At 46.8% G+C, this 10,043-nt stretch overlaps 3 protein-coding genes and 1 pseudogene across 4 annotated transcripts; 2 read left to right on the forward strand and 2 right to left on the reverse strand.

The window, feature by feature from the left end:
* Positions 1 to 87: 87 nt before the first annotated feature.
* Positions 88 to 1,015, reverse strand: LOC105566504. Its single transcript, XM_012020566.1, has 3 exons — positions 784 to 1,015; positions 457 to 688; positions 88 to 308 (listed from the first exon to the last, which is right to left on the reverse strand). The coding sequence occupies exons 1-3, from the start codon at positions 939 to 941 to the stop codon at positions 219 to 221; spliced, it is 480 nt and encodes a 159-aa protein (XP_011875956.1). The 5' UTR covers positions 942 to 1,015; the 3' UTR covers positions 88 to 218.
* A 296-nt stretch (positions 1,016 to 1,311) lies between these two features.
* LOC105566507 lies at positions 1,312 to 9,117 on the reverse strand. 2 transcript variants are annotated; one of them, XM_012020569.1, is made up of 8 exons: positions 8,974 to 9,117; positions 4,591 to 8,560; positions 4,278 to 4,447; positions 4,026 to 4,201; positions 3,727 to 3,937; positions 3,510 to 3,653; positions 1,707 to 1,865; positions 1,312 to 1,604 (listed from the first exon to the last, which is right to left on the reverse strand). In XM_012020569.1, the coding sequence occupies exons 2-7, from the start codon at positions 8,510 to 8,512 to the stop codon at positions 1,713 to 1,715; spliced, it is 4,776 nt and encodes a 1,591-aa protein (XP_011875959.1). In that variant the 5' UTR covers positions 8,513 to 8,560; positions 8,974 to 9,117; the 3' UTR covers positions 1,312 to 1,604; positions 1,707 to 1,712. The 2 variants fall into 2 exon arrangements, with proteins under 2 accessions (XP_011875959.1, XP_011875958.1); XM_012020568.1 differs by having other exon boundaries at positions 4,585 to 8,560.
* On the forward strand, positions 1,892 to 3,439 carry LOC105566506. The gene is made up of 4 exons (XM_012020567.1): positions 1,892 to 2,341; positions 2,423 to 2,611; positions 2,690 to 2,893; positions 3,172 to 3,439. The coding sequence occupies exons 1-4, from the start codon at positions 2,234 to 2,236 to the stop codon at positions 3,364 to 3,366; spliced, it is 696 nt and encodes a 231-aa protein (XP_011875957.1). The 5' UTR covers positions 1,892 to 2,233; the 3' UTR covers positions 3,367 to 3,439.
* A 107-nt stretch (positions 9,118 to 9,224) lies between the features above and the next one.
* LOC105566610 overlaps positions 9,225 to 10,043 on the forward strand; it is a 6,596-nt pseudogene continuing 5,777 nt past the window's right edge.

The following is a 10,043-nucleotide window of genomic DNA, read 5'->3' on the forward strand; positions in this document are numbered from 1 at the left end:
CTCGGATGTAATTTTTTGTTAACTCAATTGCATCGTTACTTGTATCCTTATACCTTGATTCCTCTATCGCAATTTCTCTTTTTTATTTACATACTTCAAACTATAACAAATGTGTATTGCGCAGAGATTACACTTTATTATTAGACAAAAATCGTGAAAGTATATTCCGTTTGATATTACCATTAAGTACGATTACAATTATATAAAAAATGTCAAGATTAGCCCCTACAATATCGTACAGGACATTGCGGGGCTAAACAGCTAGGTTGATAGCAACAGTTTGAACCTCGACGATACCATTTGATCGTCTAAAAATAAATTGTATAATTGTACTGAGTATCTATCTTAGGATACAATGTATATGCAAAATTTATGTGGTAATTATACAGATCCAATAATAAAAACTTTGCTGGCTCGCTTCAAATGATTAAATTCATTGAAAGAATGCATACATACACCTTGTTGAACATAGCTGCGGCCAGGAATAACGTGCGTCAAATCCACTCCGACGTTATGCATATTAGAAACTTTCAGAATTGTCGCAGTCGAGCAATATGTAATTAGAGGCCTCTTTACAGGAAATGTCCACGCTGGTTTACATTCATCAGGGCTAGGCTTAACGTGCCACGCATCGGGATCGTATCTGGCATCATATTTAACGCACATCGCCGGTTTGGTCTTGCTACGTCTACAATATTAATTAAAGTGGCTCCTTTATTCCTTTCCGATCTCAACAATTCACTTTGAGCCTCTATCTTTGAATAAACTGCATGTTTTTCTCACAAAGAATCCATCTCAGCAAAGAGACACTTTAAACGTCGTAGTTCTTGGCCAGCGCTACACGTTTGGTTGGAGAAACCCCAATTTCCAAGCGCTTCTGACACACCGGTACCATAGCCTTTGGAAAACTCGTACGTGCATGGCATTGTCGGCACCGCCATTTCTTTCGAATAAATTCGAATAAATACTTGTCAATTTTGCGAAAATGTCATGTACAAATATCGTTCTACAGGAAGGAAGACAGATCCATTGGCTGTTTGCACTGTGAAGTTCGTTGACGTGCAACCTTCGAGCTTCTTTTTAAACAATCGCACCAGTCTTCACCGATACATACACAACGTAAAATTCACACGAGCCAATGAATTTGGTAAACAATATATACAATGTATCAGAAATATAATTTGATTCTTACAATGAATGTACCTTTATTTTATTCTAACAGTGTGTAACATAATGGAGAAGGATATATGTATATATGTATATATGTGTGTGTATATATACATATATATATTCATATACATATTATTATATGTAACATGTATATACACATATACGTACAGTTACATACACATATACGTATATGTTTATGTATAATAAATGATCTAATAGTAAAATAGTCCATCTTTTTGAGTGATTTTCAATATTTATATCTTATCCTAAATCATATTTTATAGCGTGTGTTGACGTAGACTGTCACATCGAAACTTCATTGACATTACCGATTTTATGTGCCATGTTGACTTTTTAATCATCTTCATCGATATACACAAATCACTTCTGATGTTTAATACAAACAGGACCACAATTAAACAGTAGTATATGCACTGAAAGTAATATTTTCATACAATAATTAATCATAATAAATTACAAAAGATATAATAATTTATTAATCGTAATATTTTATCATGTACATGAAGAGTGCTTACCGTCGCTTATTGAATTTTTCCATCAATGTAAGCTTTTATAGCAGTCTGGCACTCTGTGGTGCACCAATGCTGAATCAATAAGTATGTTTCTGATTCCAGTGCGGCGTCTAATTTTTTCCGTAAACTGTGACGTAGCAAAGTCTTTGTTGCTTCCATGGACTAAAAATAATAAGTTTTTACATACATGCAGCTGTGATCCGCTCTTTTTATATCTTATATTCCTATTGTTAAGTCTACGTTCATCATATTTATCAAAATGTGCTCAAATATTGCAATAACGGTAATATTGCAAAACAAATTGATGTTATTACCAACACTTCGATTTGTCATACGTTATATCACATCTCTGTATTTTACAAAAGAAGCGATGAACAATGTCATGAATATTGCAAAAGTTTCGTAATTACGAGTCATGTGGGAGCAAATGCAGAATCGAGAATGTATTAGCATTATTGCCACTCGCGTTGATATAATCTCGCTCATGACAATCGAATCTAGCGCAGTCGAGTACGCACACGATTGTAAATATGTTTATCAAAATTTGCTTCTTCGTTTCCTTGATAAGCGCGAGTGCCGGTGTGTACACGACAATCAGCAGTAAGGCTAACAATATTACGTTCAAGTACATGAAGGGAGTTCGTATACGAAATTATACTATCGAAATAGATAGTCGCAAGTGTGTAACGGCTTGATAAATCTCTATTGAATCAAAATAGGTCGAAGGGGAAAGTGATTTACATAGCTGCGAACCGTACGAGGTATGTAATGTGATTCACGACCGATTTTGGATGTCCGGTTTGACGGAAAGACTTTGTCACTGTCCTAATGGAATAGAATGTCCATGGCAATGGACGAAAAACTTTGATAACTCAACCATGTTTCTCAATAACAGATCCGTTCTAAAGGTATCGCGGAAATATTGAGGTAACTACACTAAAAAATATATATCTCCTTTTCATGACATTTCGTATTTCCTGACACAGTTCTGCACACAATTAATGGAACTGGAGACATGCACGCACAAACAAGAAGCAGTGGTAGTACATGGAGAAGGTGATACGAATAATAGTTATATAATACCGTACAACGTAACAATAAGTTGCATATGTCCGCAAACACACTACTGGAAGATACAGAAATACACGTACGAAGAGCACGGTCTCGTTCAAATATTCAGATGTGTCAAGGTACATCTTGCATGTGTGTTCAAAAAGAGAAAATTGCTTTTGCATTTTACGAAACTTTTTCTAATAATGTAAAAGTATTTTCTAGTATACAGCCGTATAATTTAAATATTTTTTCTTATATATAACATATAGAACTACGAATTCTCTCCTGTAGTCTCTTATTTGAAAAGAAAATCAGGAAAATGGAAAAGGTTTATAAATTTAATTTACTTTAGTATTTAATATTTTTTCATTTACCAGCACATGTCATTTACTGAACGCAATTTTTTTTAATGCAGAAAAGAATGTGCGAGTCTTTGGAGTTTTGCGGGTATATACGATCTGATCTATACTCGACATATTACAAATGTACATGCCCAGAAAAGCACTTGTGCGTTTTCAAGGATAAAACACAGGTAAATGTACAGGAATTACTCTATTCCGGGCCTGCTTATACGGCTTATTGTTACCGTTATAAAGACATTACAATTTAATAAATGTGTTAAAAGTACTTTTATAGCGATATCATGTATGTAAAATACAATAAATGTTAAATGTATCTCGAAAGCTTAGTAACATTATTGGGCACATTAAGTAATAACATTAAAATCAAGAGGCATTATTATACGTAACTCACCTGTGACGATTGATCACTCATAGCCCGCAATGATGGTAATAATTCTACTTGAAATCGGTCAGGCCATAAAACTCGAGTAACGAGACCGGCTCTTAAAGCCTCGCTTGCTGTTAAAGTCCTTCCACCCAAAAGAAGTTCGCTCGTCTATCGAAACGTATTGATGTGTCATCTTTCTATTATTCTCCCGTTATGTGTTGTAAAATTGTTCGCGACTTACAATTGCACTGCCTAGTATGTGTGACAAAGTGAAGACCGCAGCACCTTCGGCAATTTGTCCCAATTTCCCGTAAGGTGTACAGAATGTCGCCTTATCACTAGCGATTACAAGGTCAAAAAGAGGCAACATTGTCACTCCGAGCCCAACCGCAGCACCCTGTACCCCAGCCACTATGGGTTTCTTGAAATTAGCCAAACTTTTTATGAACTCCCTAAAACGAGAAATAAAATTTTCAGTAAAATATCGTAGAAAACATCATATCAGCCACCGTGCCTTCCCACACGCGCCTAAATACATACTTGACGGCGCTTGCCAGCTCCTGAGCAATAGATCGTCGCTCCTCCTTATTTGTGTGCAATAATGTTGAAAGATCGAGACCCTCACAGAAACTTGTACCCGTAGACGTTAACAGGACTACCCTACACTCGTCGTCTCTGGTCAATATCGAGAGAGCCTCTCTGAATTCTTGCATCACCTAATACAATTAAAAGTAAATATACTTAGCAGTTTGTACAACGACTTGGAGATTGTCCGAGCGCGAAAGTACTTACTTGCAGCGTAAGAGCATTTCTTATCTTTGTCGAAGAGGATGGGGTAAGTATTAATTGTACGAGATTACCGTGTCGACGCACATTAATTTCCTTATTGCTGAATTGACTCTGCGTCTCAGTTTTCGTTTTGTTACTATCTACGTCCAACGTTTTCACGGCATTTGTATTCACTGGAATATCGCATTATATTTAGCGTATGCGTTCGCAACAAATTACTTTTAACACTTTATCACGTTCTCACATGAGAAAGTGAACAAGTTAACCGTTAATATTTTCATTTTACAAAGAGAAGGTGTTGAAAGTTTACCTTTACCTTTGCTCTTTCGTGTGGTCGCAACGTTTCTGGCATTGACGACTGAAAGAGCGTTAGCCGCTTCAGCGAGGCAGGCGGACAATTCATCCTCGTTCCTCATAGAATCGTCGGTATTATTGAGATCATTTGCCTTGGCAAAAGTCACTTTGCTCTTCATAGACTTTTTGCTCTTCGCCGTTACTTTCCCCGTTACCGCGCCGTTCGACGATCTGGTTGTAACTTTACTGGAAACGTTGTCCTCAACCGCGGGAATGTTTTCCTGCTGCTTCCCGATCTTGTCGGCTTTCTTGATCTCCGACTTCTTACCGGGACGCGCAACGACAGTGGCTTTCTCCTCTGCATTATTGGCAATAGCATTGTTAGCGGCTGTGGTAGTCGCGGCGGCGGTGCTGGTGCCGGTACCGGTAACATCGGTCTCAGACTTTTGTACTGTTTTCTTCTTCTTCTTCGCACTGATCTTCTCCTCTTGCGAATCCCGTCTCTTCTTGGCGGATCTCAGGGAATGAACTGTTCCGTCCTCCGACTTGGCGGCTTCCGTAGATTTCTCAGGCGAGTCGATGCTAACTCTGGGGCTGCCGGACGCGCTCGAGAACGAACTGGACGAGTGTCTCCTGACGATGATGGACGCATCGGCCGCGTTTCGGATCTTCGCAGGAAGAATAAATTCCGTGGGCGAGGCAGCGGCGTTCGGAGCCTTCGTCGACGCCTGCTCCACCGTCTTTTTGTCCGCTTGGGCGTCCGTCGAGTGGATCGCTCCTCTCTTCGATCTCGGGGACACCTTTGTGACACTCGCGACGGTAGACGTGCGCAACCGCAGCACGGCATTGCGAACCAGTTTTTTTCTAATTTTAAGCTCACGCTGCACCTTGTGCAGGTCCATCACCTTCGCACGCGACTTCGTGATGGGAACCAAACGCTTTCTATCCGGCTGCTCTACGTCGTACAGTAAATTGACGACCCCCTCGTCCTGCAACAATCTGTCTATCTCGTTTATGCTCTTCTTCTTGGGCCTCGCGTCACCGGACGGGCCCTCGGCCGTTCGCTTCGGCGATTTCGCGACAGCTCTCGGAGGCATCTTCTTCGCGGGAGACGGCGACGTCAGTTTGGCTTTCAGTCCAACGGATTTCTTGTCAATCGGCATCTTTTGCCGCAGCAATCGCTTGACTACCATTGTCCTCTTGGCAATCGGTCCCTTCTTAGCGAGACTGGGCTTCGACCGTGTCAAGGGAGAATCTTCGGCTTTACTCAGGACTGGATCTACTTTATCCTCGGACTGTTCACTTACTACTTCTTTCGCGACAGTTTTTTCATTATTTACAGCATCAACGCTCGCCGCAACGTGATTCTTAGTCGCTAAGCTATTATCGGAGACAGGCTTTTCTTCCGTTTGCTTCTTACTTATCGAAACTTTACCCCTGTACACTTTCTGCCGTTTTATCGTATTTTGTTCATGCTCCCTCGCCTTTTCAGTGGGTTTGCGCTTTCTGCCCGATCTCGACTCCTCTACTCGCACGCCCATCTGCTCCTCGCTTTGGCCTCTCTTCTCGCGAGCGTACAGCTCGCTCTCGGCTGACTTTGTATTCGGTTGCGCGTTCTCACTCGCTAAATCCATACTAGTGTCCTTTCGCTGTGCAGCGAGCGAGGACTTGGCGCCCGCGGTCGCGTCTTTGGACGCTTTACTGGGCGCCGCTCGGAACGTTTTCTTTTTCCGCGGTGGAATCTTCTTGGACGGTGTTATGGGCAACTCCAGGAGCTGTTTCAACGCCAGTTCTCGTTCAACCAGCGGATCGAGCTTCGGCGGATTGCTCTGCTCGGAGTGCTCCACGTTCGACGGTGCTTTACTCTCTTCCGAGAGAACTGGAGCCTTCAGCATTGACCAGTCAGGCTCGATGTCACCCTCTAAAATGGCCAACAGTTCCCTGTTGTCGGAATTACCATCCCTGGCCGCGTCACCTGTGGTCGCGTTCTCCACCGCAGTCTTTTTGTCGCTGTTAGCCGGCGCCGGTTGAGCAGTCGCGGAGGAATTGGAAGAAGCCGTTTGCTGCGACAACGGTATCAGTTTCGGCAACGGACTCACCGGGCTGCCCGCTAGCGTGCTGGATAATCTTTGCGTCAGTTTCTTCACGAAGAATATGTCCGGGCCACGCGGCGCGTCCACGTTCTTCTGCTTCTCGCGGAAACGCTCCTTCAACACCTCCGTCACTTCCGCCGGCGACGCTATCTGGCTGGTCAAGTGTCGAGAACGGCTCTTAGGAACTGCGGTGTCGCGCGGCGTCGCGTTGGTCGCGCGCGTGGATCTGCTCGCGGCCGACTCGGAAGCACTCTTGTCGCTCTTGCTCAGCGACACCGCGTCTTTGTCGATTACTTTGTTCTTCTTTTGATTCTCCGTCGGCTCCGTCGACTGCCCCGTCGCATTCTTATCGGTGCCCGCGACGTTGCGCGCCGCGCCGCCTTCTTCGTTCGCCGCAGGAACCTTCTCCCGAGGGCTCACGACCGGCGACTCGCTCGAGACAGTCTGGTCCGTTCTCGCCTCGTCCAGCAGGCTCTTCAACTCGATCTCGACGGAGTCGTGCACCTTCGAAGTCGACTGCACGTCCTCGTCCGCATTCTCGACGCCCCAGTCGTCAAATATGTCCTGAATGACGCTCCGTTTCTTGGTCGACGAGTCCGCCGCGGGTGCCTTGCAGGCGTTCGCATCCTGTTTATCGCACCCAGCCGTCTCCTTAACGCTACCGCCATCGGCGTTCTCGTATTGCGGCAGATCTGTAACGATCTCCGACTCGACCTCGCTAATTATGATCTTCTCATCTATGATAATAGTGATGTCCTCTTCTTTATTATTCCCCGGGCTGATCAAAGCTTCCCCACCGCTCGCCTCTACCTTGGCATCCTCGTCGTTTATACTTTCGCTGATCGCAATCTTCCCGTCGATCAGCTTCACAGACTCGACGCCGCAGTTATCACCGTCCACGTAGCCCGCGTTATTTTGCTCTTTGTATCGTTCGGCGTGCGGGGCGTCTATGACTTCCGTCACCTCTATTATAGTGTCGTCGCTCTCCTGGCTGTAGTCGATCAGCTCGATCTCATTGCTCCCGCGGTCAGGATCCGCCATCTGTTTCTCCTGCGGCGCAACGTTTTCCTGGCCGCGCTCCTTACCCGGGTCCTTCTCGTTCAGATCGACAATAAAATTGTCCCCTGTCGCGTCGGTCGCGACCACCAAAGTCTCCACGACGATCTCGGTCTCGTCTTGTTCCAATTTAGCCAAGACGGCACTAGTCGCTATCGAGTTATTCCGATTGCCGTGGTCGTCGTGCGTCGTCCCCTTGTTCGTTTCCTCAACTGACTCGTACGAGTCGCGCGTCTGGCCCCAGTGTTCGCTAAGTCTAGACTCGTCTAGCGCTACCTTCTGCTTAACTACGGTATCGGATTGACACGCGTCCTCTATTATATTACAGTCATTTTCTAGACTATCCGCCACCTCTTCTTTTATCACTTTAGACTCGGTTATCACATTTAGGCTTTGGTCTTCCTCGTTGGACAAGCGTTGGGACTCGTGATTCGAAAGTACCTTATCCTGCACGTCGTGGATCTCCTGCTGCTTGCAGGCCTCCGCGTTCAGTTGCGCCGGCTCGGACTCCACGGATTCCACCCGGTTGCTCGCATCATCGTCGACCGCTCCAGCGGATATCCCGCCGTGGCTCGCGTCCACATAATCCTCCGACGCGACTGCAACGTGAACGCTGCCCACAGTCAACATGGACTCTGGCGGTTGTTTGCACACTCTGGGGAGATCCTGGTCGCCATCTGTCGCGGAAGCGACGGCTCCCGCGTCCGGTACGGCGATCTGAGCTGCTTGCGCGTCAACATCCGTCGGGACCTCCTCGACCAGAACTTGCGCCCGCGGCGAGTCCGACTGTTCCATGATGAAGTGATCCAAGATACTCCGGACTTTTGTTACTAGATCAGTTCCCTGTTTCGCAAGAAAATAATATCGTGATAGAAGTCTGACGATACCGTGCAGCCGCGAGAACCATAACCTAGCAGGCGGTGTCGCGCACAAAACGCTCGCGAGTGTCGACAACCCTCGTGCAGAGCGATCGATCCTGCGAACGCGACGCGAGTCGCGAGCTCGAAAGTCCGGCCGCGAGCGCGATCCGCGCGCGATTATCCGGCGACCTGGGGCGCGCGTGAGGGCAGCGAGTTAACGGCGAAGCGGAGGCTCGGCTATCGCGGGAAGGGCAAACAACGTACGCTCATCGATATCGATATCAGAGCGCGCCCGCGACTGCTCCACTTCGATCGCCGAGCAATCGACAGCCGAAAACGCGGGGAGGGGGAGGGAGGCCGCGAAGCAGGCCGAATGGCAGAGCGCAGCGAGCTTACCGTGTAACGCAGATGTGCCCATACTTCTCGTACTCCCGGTGAGAATCACATGATACACGCCGGTCCTCACGAAGGGGGGGCGGCCGTACCGTGATCGCGCGCGCTCAACTCGCGGAACTCGCGCCCGCGCGCAGCGTAACAGCTAGTCGGCCCTGCGGAAAAAAACAGTCGGCCCGACGAGTCCAAACACCATGGTGTTTACAACAACGAGCGCCCGGGGGGCGGCCAGGAGAGCCTCTCGCGCGCCGCGCCGCGCACGACCGTCAACTCGCGGCGCCGAATGTGTCGTCGCCGACGCGCCCGCGAGATCGATGTCGCGCGCGCGCGGGATGAACGGTGCCCCCCGCGGGATCCTTCCGCAGCCACCGAGCGAGACGGCCGCGGGACTCTATCGTCGAGATGAAACGTATGTACGCCAGTCGTCTCCCCCGGGTTCGTTGCGCGCCTGATCGCGATTCCCCGACGGTGCGTGTGCGTGTGCGCGCCCACGCGAACGACAGAATTCGGTTGCCCGCACTGCAGCCGGAGAGCGCGCGGCACTCTCAGGGCCGTTGCGCATGAACGTGTCCGAGCGCGAGGACGGTACTCATAGGCCGGTATTCATAGTCGATTCACAGTATAACCACAGTATAACCAGTATGCCCACTCTCTGTCGGCACTTTTGATCTGGGCGTTCTCAATTTTCCGCCATGTTTTTGATAGCCCCAACAGTGTATCAACGGCTAAAAGTGCCTGGGCCCTTTTCAGGATCGTATCCAGGAAAGGCGCGTACGAACTAGCGTACATTATTTATTGTAAATGGAAATGGCCTATGAAAAAAATGTTCTAATAAAAGTAATTAATGTAATTACTTGCTCCAACGTATAAAAGTATTAACGCGTTATTCGTCAAAACTGCAAATTTTTCAATGTCACACCGACTTTGCACTAACACACGTACAAAAATCCTGTGATTGGTCATAGCTAAAACATGTCGGATGCGCAGTACGGATCGGCGCGAACGTGAAACAAAAGAGCGAGTGGGCATACTGGTTATACCACAGTATACGTTGGAGCAAGTAATTACATTAA

Source organism: Vollenhovia emeryi, unplaced genomic scaffold (genome assembly GCF_000949405.1).
Source record: "Vollenhovia emeryi isolate VEMERY1.0 unplaced genomic scaffold, V.emery_V1.0 DF939144.1, whole genome shotgun sequence".
NCBI classification, from domain to species: domain Eukaryota; kingdom Metazoa; phylum Arthropoda; class Insecta; order Hymenoptera; family Formicidae; genus Vollenhovia; species Vollenhovia emeryi.

Excerpts from the sequence above, each read along its gene's own strand:
- LOC105566504 (XM_012020566.1), bottom strand. The coding sequence starts at position 941 with ATGGCGGTGCCGACAATGCCATGCACGTACGAGTTTTCCAAAGGCTAT. Across the intron at positions 689-783 it reads TTTGCTGAGATGGATTCTTT|ACGTAGCAAGACCAAACCGG; the intron begins GTGAGAAAAACA and ends TTAATATTGTAG. Across the intron at positions 309-456 it reads GCAGCTATGTTCAACAAGGT|ACGATCAAATGGTATCGTCG; the intron begins GTATGTATGCAT and ends ATTTATTTTTAG.
- LOC105566506 (XM_012020567.1), top strand. The coding sequence starts at position 2,234 with ATGTTTATCAAAATTTGCTTCTTCGTTTCCTTGATAAGCGCGAGTGCC. Across the intron at positions 2,342-2,422 it reads CGTTCAAGTACATGAAGGGA|GTCGAAGGGGAAAGTGATTT; the intron begins GTTCGTATACGA and ends GAATCAAAATAG. Across the intron at positions 2,894-3,171 it reads AAATATTCAGATGTGTCAAG|AAAAGAATGTGCGAGTCTTT; the intron begins GTACATCTTGCA and ends TTTTTAATGCAG.
- LOC105566507 (XM_012020568.1), bottom strand. The coding sequence starts at position 8,512 with ATGGAACAGTCGGACTCGCCGCGGGCGCAAGTTCTGGTCGAGGAGGTC. Across the intron at positions 4,202-4,277 it reads GAAATGCTCTTACGCTGCAA|GTGATGCAAGAATTCAGAGA; the intron begins GTAAGTACTTTC and ends TAATTGTATTAG. Across the intron at positions 3,938-4,025 it reads GAGCTGGCAAGCGCCGTCAA|GGAGTTCATAAAAAGTTTGG; the intron begins GTATGTATTTAG and ends TTCTCGTTTTAG.